At 66.3% G+C, this 22008-nt stretch overlaps 2 protein-coding genes across 6 annotated transcripts in view; both read right to left on the bottom strand.

Moving 5' to 3' along the window:
• Positions 1-6584: 6584 nt before the first annotated feature.
• Positions 6585-15790, bottom strand: HGFAC (HGF activator). Of its 3 annotated transcripts, none has more exons than XM_078068326.1 (15): positions 15774-15790; positions 15468-15602; positions 14750-14930; positions 14522-14618; positions 14185-14264; positions 13356-13478; positions 13137-13268; positions 12894-13004; positions 12624-12798; positions 12321-12406; positions 11413-11668; positions 8663-8802; positions 8164-8304; positions 7929-8077; positions 6585-6870 (listed from the first exon to the last, which is right to left on the bottom strand). In XM_078068326.1, the coding sequence occupies exons 2-15, from the start codon at positions 15537-15539 to the stop codon at positions 6688-6690; spliced, it is 1926 nt and encodes a 641-aa protein (XP_077924452.1). In that variant the 5' UTR covers positions 15540-15602; positions 15774-15790; the 3' UTR covers positions 6585-6687. The 3 variants fall into 3 exon arrangements, with proteins under 3 accessions (XP_077924452.1, XP_035941592.2, XP_077924453.1); XM_078068327.1 differs by lacking the exon at positions 15774-15790 and adding an exon at positions 6965-7052 and having other exon boundaries at positions 6734-6870; positions 15468-15668; XM_036085699.2 differs by lacking the exon at positions 15774-15790 and having other exon boundaries at positions 15468-15658.
• A 1675-nt stretch (positions 15791-17465) lies between these two features.
• RGS12 (regulator of G protein signaling 12) overlaps positions 17466-22008 on the bottom strand; it is a 109610-nt gene continuing 105067 nt past the window's right edge. For all 3 annotated transcript variants that reach the window (XM_036085693.2, XM_036085697.2, XM_036085696.2), the window contains one exon: positions 17466-17976. In XM_036085693.2, coding sequence (XP_035941586.1) covers positions 17750-17976 — 227 coding nt within the window. In that variant the 3' untranslated portion in view covers positions 17466-17749. The remainder of the gene's footprint in view (positions 17977-22008) is intronic.

Genomic DNA, 22008 nt, shown 5'->3' with positions numbered 1-22008 from the left:
ATGCCCCCTGGCAGCACGGACCCCAGTGCAGGTTGCTGTGGGGTGGTGGGTGGGACCAGGACCCCCCCCCTGCATGCACCATAGGGCCCCAGGTCCGTGTGTCTGGTCTCCCCGACTCGGCTAAGAGCCATCCCCCCGTGAGGTGCTGTGCTGGGAGGCTGCTGTTTGAAAGGCGCACCGGGAGCCCCCTTCACACAGGAGGTGGGGGCTCTGAGCTTCTGGATTTTTCCTCCCCCACCCTGTAGATCGAGTCCAGCTGCCCCTGGTTCTTCCAGAGCCCAGGTGGTTTGGGGGACAGGTGTACCCTTGGACATCTGCCCCCATTTCCAAGATGGCTTCCAACGCCCATAACTTCAGGAGCGTCCAACAAGGTAAGGGGGCGGAAGCAGAGCTGGGGCGCAGTACCCCAGAAACGCAGTGTGCCCTACTCAACGTTCCCAACCCCGACGGGCTCACGGCCGGGCAGGGACGAGAGGGAAGGAGTAAACACTGTTCTAGTAACTCAGCACCTGCGCAGCAGGAAGGCTGACGTCTGTGGGGCTTGAATGTGAGTCTTCACCCCGTCCAGGCCCTCCGGATGTAATGCTCAGAGCGGCGGGCGGTGGGGCGGGCAGGGGGTCTCGGTGCCGGGACGGCCTGTGGGGGGCAGACAGGGAGCCGCGGGGGCAGGCAGAGGTTTGGAGTCCCCACGCAGCAGCCACCATGCTAGGTGCAGAAGGCCAGGCTCACCCCCTTCGGGCGCACCCTCCCCACGGTCCCTGGGGGTCTGACAGCGCGGGCCCCTGGTGGGCCATGGGCTGAATATGATGCCGGGGCCTAGCGCAGAGCAGGGTGACACCAGGCCCAGAAGCAGCTCTGTTTCTCCCACCGCCCCCAACCCCCCCACCCCCACATCACCTGTGCAGCCACCAGCCGCCTTCTGCAGAGCAGCTGCCTGGCCACAGAGCCCCATTCATGCCCCACACGGCTCAGGCCCCCGGGGGCTGGCGCGGGACAGCCGGCCTGGAGCCGGATGGCGGCTGGGGGCTGTGGCCAGAGACACATCCGCCGCCCCAGGCTCCTGGCGCCCGGTCATCCCTGCAGGGAGGGGCAGCGCCCTGCTGCATTCCCCAGCGCTGGCCCTGACCCAGCCTCCTGCCACGCCTGGCAGCTGCACCTGCTCCCGCACTGGCCCCAGAAAATGCGGGCCGAGGCTCGGACACAGCTCCTCTCCCCCACCAGGCCGCTGAAAGGCGGGGAGAGCTTCCTGCCGGGCTCCCACCCCCAGATTTGGGCCTCTCTGCTCCTCAGCTCCTGCTGTGGACCCCAGATTCATGTGTTGAGATCAACCCCCAGAGGGACGGAGTTGGGAGGGGGGGCCTTTGGAACAGGATTAGATCATGAGGGTGGAACCCCCATCACCCGGTGACAGATGATTCGATTGATGATTTTTCAACCTTAGGATGGTGGGGAAACCATACACATCCACTAGAAACTGTGCTTCAGATTTTGACACTGGATCTTTTCCGGGGCCAGCGATCCGCGGCGCATTCTCTGCGATGCCGGGCAGCTCCCGGGCGAGCCCTCGGTACGCGGACCACCGTCTGTCCCCACACGACTGCTCCAGTTTTCACTTCCAGGGAGACCCAGGAGGTGCTCGACACTTTGTTACGAAATAGGCTTCACGCTGGACGGGCCTGCCCACCTGTAGGCTCACGTGGGTTAGCCTGAGCACGTGGCCGGCGGGCCCGGCTGAGCCACGATGTTCGGTCGGTTAGGTGCGTTCAGTGCATTTTGGACTCACGATATTTTCAACGTGACCTCATGGTGCGCTGAGGAAGGTGTGTAGTGCCCTGACAGCGTCCTTGTAAGAAGAGACACAAGAGCGATGCCCTCTGTCCGCCGCGTGAGCACCCCCGGAAGGCGGCCGTCCACAGCCAGGAGGCGAGCATGCCGGCACCCTCATCTCAGACTTCTGGCCTCCAGGACTGTCTGTTTCTTAGCCACCCAGCCTCTGGTTTCTGTTCTAGCCACCCAGGGGCACGAAGACCGTTTCCCCGGCGGTTGCGGCCAGGGTTGCTGGTGGCAAGCGGCAGAAACGGACTCTGGCCACGGAAGCAGGAAGGAATTTGCTGGAAGCAGTCAGGCCTCTAGTCGAACCCAGGGGAGGCTGGAGAGCCAGCAGGAGCTCTGGGAGGCAGGGCAGTAGGAAGCCACGTTCCCGAGACCGGATGCCGCCCCGGCCCCGCACCCCCGCACAGCTGGGCTGGGCAGCCACGGGACGTGGCCAGCACCTGCCAAGCAGCCCACGGCCACGAATGACAGCTGCAGCCCTCACGGAGCACACAGCTGGGACGCCGCTGCTGGACATCGCGGCCAGGGACACCGCCACTGCTACCAGAGTCTGTGGCCACGGGGCCCCGCTGTCCCACCAGTGGCTCTGCCGCCAGACCCCCCCCCCGCCGCCACTCACCACCTGGTGAACTCGAACCATCACGCGACTTTCTGGTCTCAGTTTCCTCTTCTGGCCTCATGACGATGATGGGCCCCCACGTGAGACCGTGTGTGTGAGGGTCTCTGAAAATGACCCTGGGTCACAAACACAGGGATGATCGGGACCAGGCCCAGCTGCCTCATCTCGGACCTCCAGGTGCTCAGTGTGGCTGAGGGAACCCCAATACCACCTGCCCCGTGCCCCCCCACCCCACTCACTCCCTCGCGTCTCACGGCACCCCTCAGTCAGGGCGCTGCAGGAAGGAGGCCCGGCCCGCGGCGCGTGGGCAAAGGGATGAGCACTGCTCCCAGGCCCAGCCGAGGGCGCCCAGCACCAGCCCCCACATACGTCACATAGGCCGAGTCGCGTCCCCCAAACTCATGGGTTGAAGCCCTACCCCTCCACGTGTTTGGAGATGGGGTCTTTAAGGAGGCACGTAAGGCTGAGTGAGGTCACGAGGGTGGGGCCCCGATCCCCCAGGACTTCAGCCTTACAAGTAGAGGGAGCGACACGGCCATCTTTCCTCTCTCGGGGCACACACAGACAAGGGCCCTGCGAGGACACGGCGGGAAGGCAGCCGTCTGCGGTCCGGAAGGGAGGCCTCACCAGAAACCAGTGCTGCTGGATCCTGATCTTGGACTTCAGCCTCCAGAAGGGTGAGAAGATACATTTCTGTTGTGTCCTCCCCAGTGGGGCAGCCCAAGCCAACAAGGAATGGGGTGATCTTTTGAAAAGACGGCTGCAATGATGCCCCCGCATCCACACCCCTGGAAATGAGGCTGTATGCCCCGTCCCGCTGAGACCCAGTCCGCCTCTCCCCCTGGAATCCGGCTGGCTTTGACCCAGCAAGCATAGTGGGAAGGCTCACGGCCACTGTGTTTGGGAGCCCAGCCTCCACCACGTGGACAAGCCCAGGCGAACCCGGTGGGTGAGGAACCACACGAGGCCTACTCACCACATGGCCCCAACGAACAGCCAGTTGGTCCCCCAGGAGCAGAACAGCCCAAGACCCACGGAAGCCTCCAGCTATGGGAAGGAGCCAGCCCAGCCCAGAAGAACCAGCCAGCCGAGCCCCGGCCAAGGTGCCAACCCACGAAATGGTGAGCCCCGTACGTGGCTGTTGGGTCTGGAGGTCAGTCGTGACACACACAGAGCGTTCTGTCTGCCTCCAAGCCTCGTGGACATGGGAGGCTGCAGATACAAGGAGGCCGGATCCCTGAGTCGCCACCGGGACGGGTACCAGCTACCTCCCAGCTGGGCAAGAAGTCTCACAGACAACAGGCAGGGTGGGGAGAGGGAGGGGACCCATGTCGGCACCCGTCACGGTGACCCCACGGCACGTCGGAGAGAAGGGGGTCGGAAAAGCCACCAGAGGGAGAAAGGTATTTAGGGAAGATCCACTGGAGTAAAGCAGATTCTCAACAGTGGCACCAGTGGCTGAGGCCATGGAGAACCTTCCAGAAGCTGACAGAAAGGAAGGACTCTGGGACGTGTGAGATTCAGTGATGGGGGAACGCCGTCAGCAGCTCTGTGGCCCACTACGAAAGCTCAGACAGATCAACTCACCCAAGTGCACCTTCTGTGACCGGCTCAAGAAGAAACAGAATTCTCCTTGAGGCCAGTAACGATTAACATACTGAACCAGCCGTAAAATGTCGTCCGGTAAAGGAAACACGGAGCCCAGGGCATTTTCTCAAGGATTCTACCCGACTTTCCAAGACAGATCATTCCAGCCTTATACCGAGTCCTCCAGGGAATAATAAAGAAGGCGTCATCTGGAACTCATTCTGTGAGTCCTTCAAAGAGTGTAAGAAAGGCCCATCTCACTCACAAACGTAACGTACGATCCTCAACAAAATACAAGCAGACCCGAAAACGCTTGCAAAAAGTTCAAAGGGCGTGGGTCAGCCCGGGGCCCGACGGGCTGGCGTAGTATCAGGACAACTCAGAGAGGTGGTCTTGGAAGGGGGGCAGCAGGGCTAAGTCGGGGGGCCTGGGCTGGACAGGAGGAGTGGGTAACACCTCGAGGCCTGACGGGGAGGTCCCCGAACCATGGAGGAGGGTCATTCCCATGCTGGGAGGAGCAGGGGCCCCCAGCGAAGGGACCGGGTGCCCCAGCACAAAGCGCCTCGGACCGGGGTCTTCACCAACAGAAGTTCATGGGCTCCGCATCCTGGAGACCAGAGTCCAAGACTGAGAGGCCGGCGGGGCCGGTTCCTTCTGAGGCGGAGGGAGAACGTGCTCCAGGCCTCTGCCCTTGGCCCGCGATGGCCGCCTTCCCCTGTGGCACTGCCGTGTGCCTGTCTGTGTCCACATTTCCCCTCCTCCTAGGGACACAGTCCTACTGGATCAGGGCCCACGCTCACGGCCTCATCTGGACTTGATCGCCTCTGTAACGACCCTCTCTCCAAAGATCACATTCTGAGGTCCTGGGGGCTGGGACTTCAACATTTGAATTTTAGGAGGACACAGTTCAACCTATAACATGGAGGTGACCCTAAACGGAGGGAGCCAGGGAAATCAATATCCCAATGTCACTCCCCTCCCTCCTCTGACCCGCCGCCAGGGCCCCCCAGTGTCCTCAAAAACCCAGTGGGCACAGGAGCCATGCGGTCCGTGGGGATCAGCCTCCTGGGTGGAGAAGGCAGGGAGCAGACCGCAATCTGGAGGGGCAGCTGGAAGATGCCGGGCTTGCTCCAGGCAGGCAAGGCTGGCTCAGCGCCACACGGTGGACAATCTCTCATCGGGAGCCGCCTCTTTAACAGACCCACATGCAACACCCACAGGGGAGAAGAGGCAGGGGGCCATGGGGGGCCAGAGCAGGGGCAGTATGAGAGAGAACATTCTAGAAGCAGTGGGAACAGCATGAGCAAGGGCAGAGGGAGGCCAGAGTGGCCAGAGCACAGAGTGGGGGGCAGGGCGGGGCAGAACCGGGCTGGAGGTAGGTGGGGTCCCACCCCAGGGATTGGGGGAGGCTCCGAGGTGGGGGGGGGCAGTGACCTGGAGAAAGTCCTGGCCTGTCACCTCAGAGAGAGGCGGGAAGACCTGGTCCAAGGTGGGGGTTGTGGAGGTGACCAGAGAGAAGGAGGCTTTGGGGGTCCAGGAGGAGCAGGAGAGGTGGATGGAGACTGTGCAGAGGACCCCCACCCTCTGGGCAGCTCTGAGGAGGGTCCCCTTCCCAGAGCGGGATGGGTGGGTGTGGGTCTGGATGCACCGAATGTGGGGCCATCTCAGGCCTCTCCCTGAGACCAGGGCTCCCAGCTCCCCGAGGCACCGCTGCTGGGCACGGGGGGCTGTCTACAGCACCTCTCTGCCTGCCCCCACACACCCCGGCCTCTCTTCCTGGCCGCACAGGTCATCACATGTCCACCCTGCTGAAGCCCCATCAGGGACCCCTGGGGCACACCCAGTATCTCACTGTAGCCCGCAGCAACCTGACCCCCCAATCCCTGCCTTTGCTGGTCTCCAGCCACACTTCCTTATTTTGATTCAGAGAAACCCCACCCCGCTGCCTCAGGGCCTTTGCATCTGCCGCTCCCTCTGCCCGGAATCCTGGGCTCTTCCAGGCATCTCTGATTCCTTGCCCCAGGTGTCCTGGCCAGCTGGCTGCAGCGGCGTGGCTCCGGGAGGTACATCCCAGTAGCAGCCCACTGCCCTTCACTCCCCAGACATCCAGGCCTGCTGGTTTCTTTGAGAAGGAGTCTCCGGCCTTCCTCCTAGGAAACAGCGCTAAGGGACAGCTGTAGTCAGGGCACCTTCTCGAAACAAAATGAGGGCCAATAAGTATTTCCAAATAACCTGTCTTAAGTCTTCACGTTCCATGCACTGCTTGACTCGGACCCTGCCCTGGGACAACCAGGGTGTGTGCGCTCCAGCCCCAGCTGCCTGGGGGTGGCCTGAGGTGGGTAGGCCAGGAGAGGGTCGACTAGGTGCCATGCCCTGACCCCCTGGGCCTTGGGGCCAGACCCTCCCTGCGGGGCTGTAGGCTCCCTTCTCCACTGAGAAAGGGAAGATGGGGAGCTGGCCCCGGGACCCCCCGGCCCCAAGCCACACCACCTATAAATGTGGGCTGGGCTCCTGGCCCAGGGGAAGGCTGAGAGGGGTGGGGTGCAGAGGCGCGGGCGGTGTAGGCGGCGTTCTTGGAAGCATCTTTATTGTTATGAGTCTGGGAACCGTGGGGAGGCAGGATGCCCAACCCAGAGGTGGGGGCTGTCTCAGGAGGGATCCGCAGGCCGCTTGGGGGGCCATATCCGGTCTTTGATCCAGTCCACATACTTGGCCACACGCGTGTAGACACCAGGTTTATTAAGCCTCCCACAGCCGTCGCCCCAACTGATGATGCCATACAGGTAGGCCACGCCGTTCTTCTCACAGGCCAAGGGCCCGCCCGAGTCACCCTGCGGCAGGGCTGCTGGTCAGAGCCAGGCGCTGGCTCAGCTCTTTAGCAGTTGCAAAACCCCCCACCACCCACTCCTGCTCTGCCTCCCTCACCCCAACTCCAAAGATGTCCCCAAAGGGTCTCAGATGTCCCCTTTGGTGAGGACTCCCCAGGAGCTCCCAACACAGACTTCCTGACAGCCTGGGGGACAGATAACAAAGGTACTTCCAAGTAAAGGAGCTATCCCCCCTTCCCCCGGCCCCCGGACACAAAGTCCCCTCATTCCCAGGCTGCTGTGACAGCGTCTGACCAGTCATTCCAGTTCCTAAAGCTCTGCCATGGATTCCTCTCAACTCCGTGACCAGGAACGTGCTCCTCAATCTGGCTCCCCAACCCACCCACCAGCACGCACCCTATGTGGACCAGGTGGTCCCTGTGTTCTGGGCTGACCTCCCCACTTGAAATAATAGCCCCCCGGCAAACTCCTATTCACCCCTCAAAACAAGTGCAAATGCCCCCTCCTCCAGAAAGCCAGCCTTGACTTCCCCCAAAAGTGCTTGCTGTATTCATGTGGTCCAGTGTCAAACCCCCCTTGCCACTTCTGAGTTGTGTGACCTGGGAAGAGTGATGGGACCTCTCCGGGCCTCAGTTTCCCCAACTATAAAATGGGAAGTAAAGCAGCTCCTCCATCTCAGGATTGACCTGCAGCCTAAACAAGATGGTGCTTGTGGACCCCTGATGAACGCTAGCTCTTGGGATTGGCTGCTCGATTGAACCCACTTGGAAGAACTCTAGCTGTAAAGGGCTTTGGCCTTTGGTGTCACGTGACAGCCCCACCCTTGGCTGGACGTGTCCAGGCTTTGAGACCCCACACGTCCCTAGGCCTCGGCCTCCCCTGCTGGGAGGGCTTTGTGCAGTGGCCAGGCCGGCCTCCGGAAGAGGTGGGTGCCCATCCTGGGGGTCCTCTCTGTCCTGGCTCCCCGCTGGCTCTGCAGGGCACGGTCCCTCTCAGCTCTGAGCTCCCCTCCCCCGGGGGCGGCAGGCAGTCTTGGGATTTGGGGCGCAGCCCCCGCTCACCTGGCAGGCGTCGGACTTGCAGTCGAAGTAGCCAGCACACAGCATGCTGGGGCTGATGTCGGCCCCGTACACCTCCGGGCTGCTGCACTTGTGGTCTGCGACCAGAGGGACCAGCGCCTCCCGCAGGGAGCTGGAGTAGCCACTGCCGTCTGTGGACAGGGTGCTCTCAGGCTGGGCAGGGCTCCCTGCGGCTGGCCACGGCTCCCCTGGGCACCGTGCCCCCACCCCCACTCACTCTCGTCCTGGTGGCCCCAGCCCGCAATCTGGCACTTGTGTCCAGCGGGGAAGGGGCTGCTGGGCTCAGGCAGGCAGATAGGCTGGACGAACTGGGAGCGGACGGCACAGCGGTCCCCCCTCTTCTTCAGCCGGATCAAGACTGGCGGAGAGAGAGACCAGAGGTCAGCCTGGGGCATGGGGGTCCATGCAGGGGCAGAGGGGCTGTGGCCTGGGAGAGCCGGGCGGAGCAGGAGGGCCGGCCCAGGGCTCAGCAAGGCCAGCCAGCCGGGTCTTCCTCCCACCAGGCCAAGGCCGCTCTGCCGTACCAGGTTTCCTTGCTGCCCTCCCCTCCCCCTCTCCCTTCCCCCCTCTCTCCTTTCCCGCCCCATCCCTCCCTTCCCCTCTCCCCAGGTCGGCCTGGCGCCTACCCCCTGCCTCGCTCCGGGCGCTGGCCTGGGCTGTGCAAGGCGCACACACATCCCTGGCCCAGTCGCACCCCAACATGTCCCAAGCCTTACCCAGGTCATGGTCACTGGGGTTGAACACTGAGTACATGGGGTACGGGATATACTTCTCGATGCCAAACGTCTGTGTTACGTCCGTTGTTTGGTTGAAGAAGTGTTGGCCTAGGACCACTAAGACGTTCTCCCTGCGGGGGCTGTGCAAGGCGGCCGGTGGCAGCACGACCCAGGCCCTCCCCACAGGCCCCGCCCCTCGGGTCCCACCCCCCCTCAGGCCCCTCCCCTCCCCACAGGTCCCTCCCCCTCAGCCCCGCCCCTCAGGCTCTCCCCACAGGCTCCTCCCCTCAGGTTCTCCTCATAAACCCCCTCCCCTCAGGCCCCTCCCCTCAGGCCCTCCCCACAGGCCCCTCCCCTCGGGCCCCGCCCCCTCGGCCCCTCTGCGCAGGCCCCTCCCGTCCGGCCCCTTCCCTCAGGCCCTCCCCTCGGGCCCCGCCACACGGGCCCCTCCCTTCGGGCCCCGCCTCCTCAGACCCTTCCCCTCGGGCCCCGCCCCTCAGGCTCTCCCCCCCCACAGGCCCCTCCCCTCGGGCCCCTCCCATCCGCCCCTCGGCACAGGCCCCTCCCCTCTGGCCCCTCCGCACAGGCTCCTCCCCTCAGGTTCTCCTCATAAACCACCTCCCCTCAGGCCCCGCCCCTCAGGCTCTCTCCCCACAGCCCCTCCCCTCGGGCCCCGCCCCTCAGGCTCTCCCCCACAGGCCCCTCCCCTCGGGCCCCGCCCCCTCCGGCCCCTCTGCGCAGGCCCCTCCCGTCCGGCCCCTTCCCTCAGGCCCTCCCCTCTGGCCCCGCCACACGGGCCCCTCCCTTCGGGCCCCGCCTCCTCAGACCCCTCCCCTCGGGCCCCGCCCCTCAGGCTCTCCCCCCCACAGGCCCCGCCCCCGGGCCCCGCCCCAGACCCCGCCCCTCGGGCTCCTCCCCACCCCGGCTGTGGCTCAAGCATCCAGGAGATGGCCCCGGAAGGGCGATGCTGGGCAGGTCCCCTGCAGCCCTGGGGAGAGGCCTGAGCAGGGGGCAGGGGAGTGGTGGGCTATGGCCACACAGGATCTTGGGCAGTGCCATCTCTAATGCATCCCCTTTGGTAACTCTGGGGGCTTCATGCAGGCGGGGTCCAGGCCGATTGAGGCCTGAGTGGGTGGAGACCCCGGCCCTGCCTGGAGGCCCTGACCCAGCTCCTGTCTAGCCTGGGCTCCCCAGATACGGCCCCTCACTCCTGCTGGGCACAGGCCCTGGGCCCCCGCGGTCGGCCCCTCTGTCCCCACTCTGGGCCTCTGTTTTCGCAGCTCCTGGTGAAGGGGTTAACTCCCACCCTGGCTTGGCCCTCCTTCATTGGACGCCAGCTCCAGGCCACTGTGGGACTTCGGCCCCTGGCCCTCCAGGTCTTAGGCCCTTCTGGAAAATGGGCTCCCATGCCATGGGCAGCCAGCCGGCTCAGCACACAGTGGGGCTTGGTGCCTGGCCTTGGGACAGGGTCAGCAACCCAAGTCCAGGGCCAGACGGGGCGATTCGTGGGTCTCGTTCAGGTGGGCTCTCAGGGGGATGGCCAGTGAACCCAGGGCTTGAAACACTCAGGCCTCCAGGGACAGGAGGAGGACCGGGTTAGCAGAAAGGCCGTCTGGGCGTGCGGCAGGGCAGGGCGGGCTGTCCCATCGGCTCTGAGCCCCTGGTTGTGTCCTTTGCCACTTTTGCTCCTTTGCCAAAGGAGCATGCCCCTCCTGGGGGGCCCCCTGGGAGTCCACGTGTTCACCTCCAACACCCCTGCCTCACCCCCCAGCCCCGCCCTGGATGTGAGGAGTGGGTGCCAGCTCCCCTCCCCCAGCCTCTTAAACCCCCACCCAATCTTATTCCGTACTGGGGAGGCCTCGAAGGTGCTATCTCCCAGGCCCAGCGGGGAGCCTGCTACAGGTCACAGCTCCGCACGGGCAGGTCTTGGCCCACTGCCCCCCACCCATGCTGTAGTCCCTGGGTGACCAACGGAGGCTCAGGGCCAGACTCAGGCTGCCAAACCCCCAGCCCCTGATCCTGGGGTGCCACTGTCAGGCGCATCCTCTCCCACCGGACCCCCCGGGGGAGCCTCCCAGGCTGGACCCCCAGATGGGGAACCTTGTTCCCATCACAGCAGGTGGAGGCAGAGAGGTGCTGGCCTTCCCTGCTCTGAGTGGGCTGGCTCCTCTGGGTGTGTGGCGGTGGGCCTCGCATCCCGACCCCCACTCCCTTAGCTGCCAGCCCGAGCCTGCCTGCCCACAGAAGGCTCAGCTCGCCGAGTGGGTGGGGCCTCGGAGTCCCTGCTGGGGGGGACCCCACCTGTGCAGTCGGGTCCGGGAGGGGTGGGATCTTCTCAGACAAGGGCCTGCCCATTATCCCCTTCACCCCCCGCCCCCCCACCCCCCCAGCGCAGGACTGCCCCCGAAGGACGGGGCAGTGACCCAGGGCAGGGGTGGGGCTGGTCTCCGCAGCTTCCAGGCCCAGCACCAGGCTGAACACTGAGGTGTCCCCCCGGGGTCAGTGGGGCCACGGGAAAACGAGATGGGGGTTGAATGGGTAGTGGGGACAGGTGGGGGCACAGTGTGTGAGGACAGGCCGATGGGTGGGTGGGAGGGTGGCGATGGAGGGTAGGTGGGGCATGGGTGAGTGGGTGGGGGAGAGATGGAGGGTGGCAGCTGGTGGGCACAAAGATGTGGCATGGATGGTGGGTGTGTGGCCAGGTGGACGGGCTGAAACACGCGGGGGGGTGCGTGGACAGAGCCACTCACCTGTTGGAGAAGCAGTGGGCCGCGGACACCACCCAGCAGGTGTGGACGAGACTCCCTGCACAGAAGTTGTTCCCGATGTAGATGGCGGCCAGCCAGGGGTGGGAGCCGGGCAGGGAAGATGAGCCGCCGATGATGCGTGGCCGGAGGAAGGTTCTCTTCTTGTGCCTCTTGCCACAGGCCTGACGTCCCACCGGGGCGGGCTCAGCCTGCCTTAGCAGGACCTCGGCGGGCAGGGGTGGAACTCTGGCGAGGGGTTCTGGGAGCACACGTCCGCGGGTCACACCCCGGGGCTCCTTCTGCGCAGCCCCGCCCAGCGTGGGCCTGGCTGCTAGCCTCACCCGCCTCCCGCCCCAACCCCGGGCAGCTCGTCAGGAAAAGGGCCCGGGCTCAGCCCCTCTGCCCTCACAGGCACACCATCTACTCTCTGAGCCTCAGTTTCCTCTTCTGTACGATGGGGAGAACAGGACTAAATCGATCACAAGGCCTCGTGGGAACCAAAGTGGGGTGGCACTCCTGGCAGGGCTTCCTGTCCCTCCCAGAGCCCAGGCCGGTCAGGTGGCCCCGGGGGGCACAGGGGCCGGAGGTCAGGCTGGCTTCCCGGAGCTGCCCACCCCAGGGTCTGATCCAGGGTAACCATTATTCACCCCTAACTGGCACTTTCCTGTCCCTGGGAGCCGTCAGCTCGGCTCAAGCTGGGTGGGAGCCCCCGAGGTCCTGTGACCGGCTAGCCTGCTCTGACCCCGGGTGCCCGCCCATCGCATGGCCTCGGGTGAGCCCTGCTCCGGGGAGCCTCAGTTTCCCTATCTCTCAGAAGGGGCAGTGGTCCTCCAGAGGGGAGGCCGCAGGGAAAACGGCTGTGACCCCCGTGGGAGTGGGGCCAGGCCGCGCCTTGCTGCACGTTCGCGCACCGCAGGCCAGCAGGCGGCAGTACTCCCAGGAGAGCGCGCTGTCCTTCACCACGTAGCACCAGGGCCTCTCGTCCTTGTCTGGGTTCCTGGGGCGCACGGAGAGGCGGGTGGGCCGGGGCCGGGGGAAATGGGAGAACCCTGCAGGCTGGGGCTCCTGACACCCCCGCCCCCTCCCAGCAGCGTTTGGCTGACTCTGCAGATGGGCACCGTGGCCTGGGGCCCCGTGGGCCTGACCTCCGGCCCCAGGACAGACCCTGCCCACCCTGGATGAGGTGGCCTGGGGCAGGCCAGGCCTGTGCTGACCGGCAGTAGGCGTGGGGGCCCAGGCCGAGCAGGGCCGCGGCGCCCACCGAGTCCACGTGCAGCTCCTGGTAGAGCAGGTCCGAGTTCCAGGCCAGGCAGCTGAGGCCCGAGGCCGCCGTGCTGGCCACGCCTCGATACTCGGTGCCGTTCCCCCCGAAGCAGCGCTGGGTGGGCACTGTGGGCAGCACGGTGTGCGGTGAGGCCGGGCCCAAGGCTGTGTCCACCTCGATGCCGGCCCAGGGCACGGGGCCAGGAGGCCGACCCACTCACCGATGTTGCAGAGCCGCCCAGCGTGGCCCGGGGGGCAGGAGCATACGGTGGTCCCAGTGGCCACGATGAGGTGGCAGGTGCCCCCGTTCAGGCACGGGCTGCTCAGGCAAGCTGCGGGGAGGGCTCAGAAGCTAGGCCTCAGGCCTTGAGGATGCCAGCCGCGTGAGGGCGGGGTCGGGGCCGGTCCCCTGGGGCCTGCGGCTGGGGGACCCCGGGCCAGCCCCTCCCCCGGCCATGGCGTACCTGTGTGGCGGGTGCCCTCACAGCGGATCTGGCCCCCGGCACACTCACACTGTTCCACTTGGCCCTGGCTCACTCGGGCCCAGCGGTCGCCCACCTCCAGGTGTTCGTAGCGCGTCTCATCGAAGCATTTCTCTGCGGGGTCACAGAGCACCCTCAGACTGCTGCCCTCGGGCAGGCACCCCCCCCCCGCCCATCTTCCCAGGACCTGGCCCTGCTTACCTGTGCCGCAGTCCTTGCCTGTGAAAGCCATGGGGCAGGTGCAGTGGTAAGACTCGGGGTCCTGGGCGTTGGAGCATAAGCCCCCGTTGAGGCACGGGCTGGAGGCACAGGGATCCGGGGCGGCTGGGGACACGTGGAGGCGTAGGGGGCAGGTGTGAGAATCCGGCCCGTCAGCACGTCTCCCTCAGACCCTGTCTGCCTGCCAAGGCCCACAGTGCCCCCATCGGGCCTGCCGCCTTCAAGCTGCCCCTCCGGATTCCTTGTGGTGCAGCCGCCTTCCCTGTCGTCCCAGCGCTCAGACCCTGGGCAAGCAGGCCTCTGGCTCTCTACCAGGGCCCTGGAAGCCCAGCCCCCCATCAGCAGCACAGTCCCCTCCTGTGTGCCCTGGGACCCCTGTAGGTGGGGCTGTCAGCGCCCACCCCCTACCCAGACCCTATGGGCCCTCCTCTCTGTCCAGGGCTCTGTGCGGCCATGGGGCCCAGCCTGACCACCAGGGGGCGCGTTGGTCCCAGCAATGACCAAGGCAGCCCTGTGGCTCCAGGAGAGGGCAGGGTCCTGCCTGGGAGGGGCTCCACCCCCGCGCTCCTGCAGTCCCCCTGGGCTGATGACTCCTCTGTCCCTTCCCAGGCCCCCAGGGCTGCAGTGGGGTCAACCCCAAGGTCCCCTCCTGCACGCCAGGCAGGACCCCCCGTCCCAGGTCAGCTCTGTCCCCTTGGCTCCCACCCCCATCAGCAGGTTGACCCTAGCACTCCCTTAGACTCACCCCACCCCCAGCCTGGACTCAGCAACCCCCCAGCACACCCCCTTCCCCCCCTCCACCAGCACCCACCTGGGTCCTCCCTGGGCACCGAGACCTGTGCACAGTAGCCCCAGGCCCTGTCGCGGTCATAGTTGTGGGTGGTGGCGCACCTGGGGGTAAGGAGACAGGTGGGTCCCAGCCCCGAGACCTGCGCCCCAGCCCGCCTCTGGCAGGGCACCCGCCGAACGCTCCGGAGCTCTGCCCTGGTCACACCCAGGCCTTCCTTCCCGGCTGTTTACGGGGCTCAGGCTGGAGGAGGGAGGGTGGAGGGCAGGAGGGTCTCCAGAGTGGACAAGGGGCCGCGGGGACCTGGAGGAGGGAGGCTGGCGGTCTGTGCTTGCCGGCTCGCCCCCAGCCCGGGACCCACCACTTCCTGTGGGCGCTTCCCTCTGAAGTGCACGAGTGGAGCATGCGGCCGCCGTAGCGAAAGGGAAACCTGCAGGGCCGCCCGTCCTCCGTGAGCACTGCAGGGGGAGGGCAGGGGGGGTCAGGGGGCTCCACATCGCACACCCCGCTCCCCAGCAGCCGCCTGCCATCCTCCCGACCCTCCCGCCCAGGTGCAGCCCACCGCCTCCAGGAAGCCCTCCTGACCCACCTGGGCCCCCAGGGCTGCTGCTGGAGGGAGCTGCCCTGGGCGGGGGGGTGAGCCCCCTACCATGGGGTCTCTGTGCCTCTGGAGCACTCGTGGCTGGGGTCCCAGGGATCACCGAGGTTACAGGGATCGTGGAGGTCCCAGGGGTCACTGTGGCGTTAGGTTCTGGGGATTCTGTAAGGTTCTAGGAGGAGCCAAGAGGGCTGTGATGCGGTGGCCCCCCTCACACAGGCCACGCTGGCTGGCTGGTCGCCGTCCCCATCCTCAGTTGCCATATGGGGGCCCTCAGGTCTTAGAGCAGAAACCAAGGGGACCCTGGCCACTGGCTGTCCCCATCCCCTCCCGCCGAGCCCACAGGCTTAGCCAGGGCGGGCTCTGTGTCTGCCCAGGCTGGGCACCCCTGCCTTCCAGCCTCAAACCCTGGGGATCTGTTCTGGGGGATGGACGAGAGCAGCCGTGAGGCCCTCAGAGGTCCCTCCGCCCCCCCAAATAAGGGGACCCAAAAGCGGCCCAAAGAGAGGGGAGTGGCCCTCAGACCCCAGGCCTCCTGTCCCCCAGGCCAGCCCAGCACGCCCATGTGGCCCGCTGAAGGCCGGAAAGCCAGCTGGCAGCACACTGGGCCCCTCACCCACTCCCCAACCCTCCCCGGCCCTCCCCGGCCGCAGGACCCAGAGCGGGCACAGGGAGCCCGTGGTCACAGCGCCCTGGGGTCAGCGCTCACCCTGCCAGCCTGGGGCTGAGCCCTGGAAGGCACCAGCAGCAGCAGCAGCAGCAGCAGCAGGAGCAGGGCCATTCCCGGCGGGGGGCAAAGCCTGGGACCCCAGGCCCCGCGCCCCGTGGCTCCTCCTGGGCTGGCCTGAGGGGCAGCAGGAAACACAGCGACCAGGCAGGTGGGGTCAAGGCCACCTGGAAATGATTAACCCTGGCTGCCTCCAACGCCGGGCCCACATGGCCCCCGTATCTGCTGCCCAGCTCACCCCACCCGGCCCGGCTGGCCCCTCTGGCATCTGCCACACTGGTCCTGCACCTGACAGTGTCCTCGGGTCTCAGCTTGGAAGCCTCCTCCAGGAAGTCTTGCAGGACACACAGCCAGTGGGGGCTCGGACTCCCGGCCCCGGCTTCCGGCCCCCACCTCTCCACAGGGCTGGCCACTGTTTGTGAACTCTCGGTAACCGGAGTGGCTGTGAGTGGTGCGCCTCCCAGGCCTGGAGGGTGGGTGCTAGCCCCACAGCCAGCGAGAGGCCAGGCACGGGGTGTGTGTGTGCGCGCACCGGGCTGAGCGTGACAAACACTGACCCCAGGACGGGGACCCTCATGGGGGTAGTGCTGGGGAGGGGGGCAGCACCAGAGCCCTAACTGCAGGGTGCCCAGGAACGTGCCCTCCCCCTTGGGAGAACCCCCTTGGACACCTCCTCCAGGAAGCCTTCCCACCCCTGGACTCCCTCAGCCCTGGGCTTCCCCCCTCACAGCTTGGATGACATGTGCTGTCCCCACCGCTGGCCGGGGCTGCCCGCACCCCATCCTGGGCCCTGGCTGGTCCCCAGAATAGCCTCAGACAGGCCCCCGGGCCCACCAGGGGCTGCAGAGACCTGGCTTGGGGTCCTGCCCAGGTCTGCATGCACCTTGCTCTCTCCATCTGGGACTTGGGGTGGGGGCACCGCCCCTGGGACACAACTGCAGCAGGTCCACGGCCACGGACCCCGGAACGCATGCCTGGGGGCCGCGGGCAGAGCTGCCAGGAGAACCTCTTCAGCAATTTCCGAGCACGGGTTCCCCATGAGTCGGCTCGGCTGCCCCCAGAGAGCAAAGGTGAGGGCCGGCCCTCACTTGGCTCGAGGGATCAGCCTGGCACTGCAGCCACCTCACTGAGCACCCCCAAACCACTCTCTCTGGGCCCCGTTTTGTCATCTGTACAAAAGGAGGGAGAGTGGAAACTGGGGGGCACCCAGTTTGGTGGGTAGTGGGTGTAGCGTTCGGGGGGCATGAGCATCAGCTGCGGGCGGGGGAGCACGGTGGGCGGGGGGACATGATGGGTGCTGGGCACAGTGGGTGCTGGGCCCCCCTCCCTCTGACACCTCCCAAGGACCCTCCCAGAGCACTGCTCCCTAGAAGATTCCAGAACCACCCCAGCGGTCTTGCCGAGGACTCGCAGGTTGGGCCCTTCCCAGCAACTCGTGGAGAGAGGGGTGTGGGGTCCCTGGGCGCTCAGCTGCTCCACGCTGGGGTTCCACCAAGGCGACTGGACCTGCTTCAGCCAACAGCCCACTGCGGCCCTGTCCCCCAGTTAGCCCGCCACGCGCCCCCTGACGAGGCTCCTCCGGCCGCTCTCCGGGCCCGACACCACCCAGGCCCTCAGTGAGGGCCCCTCCACGGACGGGCGGACGGACACGGAAGGGCGTCACAGCACCTCTAAACGAGGCCAAGCGCGGGGCTTGCGGCACCCCAGAGCCAGGCAGGACAGCAGAGGGCGCGGCGTGGCTCGTGGGTCGACCCCCAGGGCCCTGCACTGACTTGTTGGGCAGGCAGGAGGCCGACGTGACCGCCTCCTCTCACCCTCCAGGGCACCACGGCCTTGAGCCCCGCTAGGCGGGCTTCACTCTCTTTGCCCACCCTTGACCTCAGGACCAGAAGCTGTTGCCTCCCCGACCCCTCTCCTGACACGCTCCCTGAGGGCAGGGCCTGTGACCCCGCACCCAGCACGAGGCTGACACTCGGGGGATCCCCAAAGTTGATTTATTGAGGGAAGACTGGAGGCCGAGAGGCAGGAGGGGACAGGGTCCGAGGAGCCCTCTGAGCGAGCTGTGGCCAGTGTCCGAGGCCGGGCCACCCTGCCCTCTCCTGGTTTGGCTCCCGAAGGCAGGGTGGCCAAGGGGGCCCCTCCAAGGCCCTCAGGATGATTCGGGGCTGTCCCCCCGAGATCACGGGCGCCCGCGCATGTCCAGGTGGGGCAGCGCCGATGTGGGGGCAGGAGGGACAGCCGGTGGGGCAGGGCTTCAGGCGGCCTCAGACGAAGGTCGCATGGTGCGGGCTGGCCTTGGGCTTGGCGGGCCCACCCGGGACGGGGCTCGGGCTAGGGAGGTCTGCTGTCAGAGGCCCACTGGCCCGTGACCTCTGGGGGCCTGTCCGCACCCCGGGGATGCTGCTGCCCAGCCCGGGGGCCAAGCCCGCGACACGGTCCACGTCGATGATGGTGTTGACCGGGAGGCCCTGGCTGCCTCTGGCCCTGCCGCCTGTCACAAGAAGAGAGAGACTGTCACCCGTCTGCCCTGCCCTGGGCTCTGCAGCCCTGCAAGCACCCGGGGCAGGAGACCGCACCCCACCCTCGTCATCCAGACACAAGTGATCGGTGACCTCGGCTGCCCTGGGCCGGGGGCAGGATGCCCAGAAGGTCTGCCCCCAACACAGCCGTTTCAGAGCGCCAACCCGCAGCCCCCGTTCAGCAAGCCCCCAGACCCTCCTAACAGCGAGGAGCCCTCACAGAGGGGCCGCACAGTGAAGGGGGGGCCAGCCAAGGGGGCTTCAGGCATGAGTCACAGGGAACAGCGAAGGCAGGGGCCCCGGGTGGGGTCCCCCGTGCCCCTCAGACACTCCCGTGCCCCCCATGCCTCCACGTTGACTCAGGAACAGAGCTCAGCCACCTGTTGAGGTCCCCAACCCACCCTACCCCGCATCCTCCTGCTGGGCTGTCTGCAGGGCTCACCCTTAGGCCAAGGGGTCCTCAGGGAGGTGTAAGTGGGAGGGATGGGGCCCTTGGCCATGCGGGGGGACTGCGGGGGGGGCACCTGTGCCTTGGCTGGTGGGGACTGGTGGGGAGGACCAAGCACTGGGTGGGGGTGGGCCTCCCGCACGTCAGCATCGGGCACCTGGCCTGCAGGGTCACCCCTTGTCCCACAGCGGGGCTGCTCGGGGCCTGTCCCACTCAGGCAGGTCCAGTGGGGGTGGCACCATGTGGGGGAGGTCCCGAAGAGACTGCCCTCCGGAGGTCTGAGGGTCCACACAGCACAGCCCTTTAGGCGTTTCAACAGCCACTCTGCTAGGGCTGGCTGGGATCCACCCCATCCCCTGCTTGTCACTGGGTCCCCATGGCCCCAAATGCCAGGCTGCGGGGCCCACACATGATGGGGCGGGGCTGGTCTTCGCCTGGGACTTGGGGTGGCACAGAGGCAGTGATTGGCCCCCTCAACCAGCATGTGTCTGGAGCGTTAAAGGGCCTGTGACCCCACCCAGGCTCAGGAGCCCAGCCTTCTCCCGTCCAGCCCCAGACGGACCCCCGGGAAGACAGACAGCTGCAGGGAGCGGTCAGGCCTTGGCCACGGGGCCCCCCGGCCCCCGGGCAGCTCAGTGGGCTCGGGACGGCTTCTGGGGACAGGGCATCGGGTGGGTCCTTGGGCCAAGGACGGGAGTGTCACGAGGGGGGAGGGGGCGGCGGCTGCAGCCCGGGCCCTTCCTGCCTGCCCTGCTCAGACTTGCTCTCCTGGGTAGTGGCAGCCCCAGGAACCGTGACTCAGTGGCGGGACCCAGCCCTGTGCAACAGGCGTGTGTCACAGCCCCTGGGCCAGGGCCCGCCCCAGAGCGGCTCCCGGCCGGCCGGGCTCCAGGGGCACCACTTCCAAAGGGAGGCTGGTTCTGCTCTGGGCGTGAGGTCTCCTCGTGGCGAGGCTCATTAAGGTCCTCCGTCCCGGGGCCCTCACACACCCAGACCCGATGCTGGAGCCAGAACCTTTGTCTCCTGCCCACTCGGGTGGCTCTGGGACCCTTCTTTGTCCTGGGGCACCGCAGACCCTGCGCCCTGACCATCCTGGAGCATGACTGCAATCCGGAGCCCTGGGAGCCCCGGCTGCCCCTTGCCGGCTGTCTGTGGTCCGTCCTTCCCTGGGCCACCCCGTCCTTTGTCCACTAGCATTCCCTGTGCTAAGTACCAGCTCTGCTCAGGCCGCCAAGGCTCCGCGTCGGGAGAGTGTGACACAGAGCCAGGACCCTCCTCTTGGGGACAGCATGGCACAGGGCGACCCTGGCAGGGCCAGGTCCAGGGACATGGCCTGACCCCTTGGCCACCTCCAAGCTCTCCTTCAGGATCCAACTCTCGCGGCCCTTCCTGACCCAGAGGAGCCCTCCGTGGCCTCCAGGTGCTCTGCTGGGACTTCAGCCCCCCGTGCTGTGTGTCACCTGTGAGGCTGGATCCTGGGTATCCCTCCAGGCCATCCTGACATCTCTGTGAAGCTCCCACAGCACAAGGAGAGGTGGGCACAGCTGAATTGGAAAGTTGGCAGGGAGGGGAGAGGACCAGGGACAGAGACCCCAGGGTCTGCCCTTGGCCCCTGGCCCTTCCAGGCCCTCCCAAGGCCTCTGCTGGCCCTGGGTACCCCGTTCGGCCCGCTTTCACAGAGGCTGACGGGGTCCCCATGGGAAAGAGCGGGGACAATCCCGACCAAAGCCCTGGGTCTAGCCCATGAAATGCACAAGGGAGCCCTCCACTTGGACCCCCAGGCCCACTGGACTACGTCTGGATTAAAGCTCTTCATTCAGCAAATCTGTACTGAGCACCTACTGGGTGCCTGGACCACAGCAAATGGCAGCACACAGTGAGGGGAGGGGACGTCTTCAGGGAGAATGGGGACCAAGCAGTCTCAGGGCCAGACCGGGTGCGGGCATGGAGAGGGCGGCCCTGGGGACGGGCTGCAGGCAGGAGCCCCAGCAGTGCTGGCCCCGGGTGGGCACTGTAGCTGGGGTCCAGGACAGCAGGGGACAGCGGGGGGGGGGGGGGTAGGTCACGCTAAGGACCACGGGAGCCTGTGGTTTCCACTCAGACCCAGGAGTCAGGGAGAGCAGACCAAGGCAGGGACAGCAGGGTGCGAAGCATGGCCCTGGGAGGATGGGGTTGTCCTAGCCAGTGCTGGGGGTCTGGGGACGGGGCTGGGCCAGCACCGTCTGCCCCGGGAAGCCTGTGGAGGCTTCCAGCCAGGCATCTAGCTGGAGAAGGTCTGCTCAGGTCCTTTCCAGCCAGAGCAGGGCCAGAGCACCAGAACCTGCTCTGCTGGAAAGGGGGGTTCTGGCGAGTTCCCTGGCACAGGGCTGCCCCCTGACAACTTCCAGTCCTGAGACTGGCGGCAGGCCCCTAGCGCCGACGTGTCCCTGAGAAAGCCGGCCACCCCTGTGCACGGCATGGGTTGTACTGGGGGGGACTGGGCTGTCTGCCCCCGGATGGCAGAGGTGCTCAGTGTGGGGATCCTTCGGCCACCCAGAGGGAAGGGCCAGACCTCTGCTGGAGAGAGAGGACAACTGACAGGACACGTGCAGATGTGGGGAGGGACATGGGAATAGGAGGTGGCGCCCGGGGCTGGGGACACGTGCACGGCTGTCCCCAGAGGCCTCCCTGTGGCTACTGTCCTGGACACAGCTGCGGTAAGGCAGGGCGTCCACGTCATCTGGGGCTGAGCAGGGGTGACACACCAAGGCTGTGGCTGGGGGAGGGGAGGGGCGAGGGGGGCTGACCACTGAGCAGCCAGACGAAGACGGGCTCCCGGGATTGCAGCCACACCAAGAGCACGTGGTCTGGCTACCTTCACTGCCAAGGTCAAGGCCGTGGCCTCTGGTAAGTCTCCAGTTCTGTTCCCGTGGAAACCACATTACTAGGCCCCCGCGACCCCCGCTGGGTGGGCTATGTGCGAAGGGACCGAGGGCTACAGGTGTCTGCTAGGAAGTAAGCAGTGGGTCCCAGAGAGCCGCCACTCTGGGAACTGGGTGTGCCTTTGGGGACCCTGGACACGGACAGCTGGAGGAGGTGTCCAAGTGGGGACGACTTCTGCCCCAGCCAGAGAGCAGCATCCCTCGTACCTGAGCCCCCCAGACCCCGGGCCGCAGTGGCTGTGCGGGGACCCCTTCCTGGGAGGGGTGCAGCCGTGCCCGTGTGGTCACCGAGGGCCCCACTGTTGCCAAGGGCCGCTGGCTGCTGGGGTCCCCAGGGGCCTCGCCTCCCGGAAGGGCTAGGAGGGGCTCAGCCAGGACCCTGAGCCACTCCCCTGACACCCGTATGGCCAGACAGCGGTGAGGAAAGCTGGGCTCTCCCCACGCCTGCCTGGCGCCTGGGGAGGGGAGGGGGCGTGGGGCCCTCCCGGTCCTCTGTGGCCCGTCCATCGCTCGGACAGAGGGCCAGTTGAGGGGAGATTTCTCTAAACCCAGCCCTTTGGGGAAGGGCTCCAGGTGTCCCCTTGCAAAGACCTCTCCCAAATCCCACATGGTCAAGCCTATACCCTGGGGTTCCT

This window comes from Halichoerus grypus, chromosome 3 (assembly GCF_964656455.1).
Source record: "Halichoerus grypus chromosome 3, mHalGry1.hap1.1, whole genome shotgun sequence".
Lineage (NCBI taxonomy): Eukaryota > Metazoa > Chordata > Mammalia > Carnivora > Phocidae > Halichoerus > Halichoerus grypus.
The sequence above is the reverse complement of the archived record's forward strand: the minus strand, read 5'-3'. Positions and strand labels throughout refer to the sequence as shown.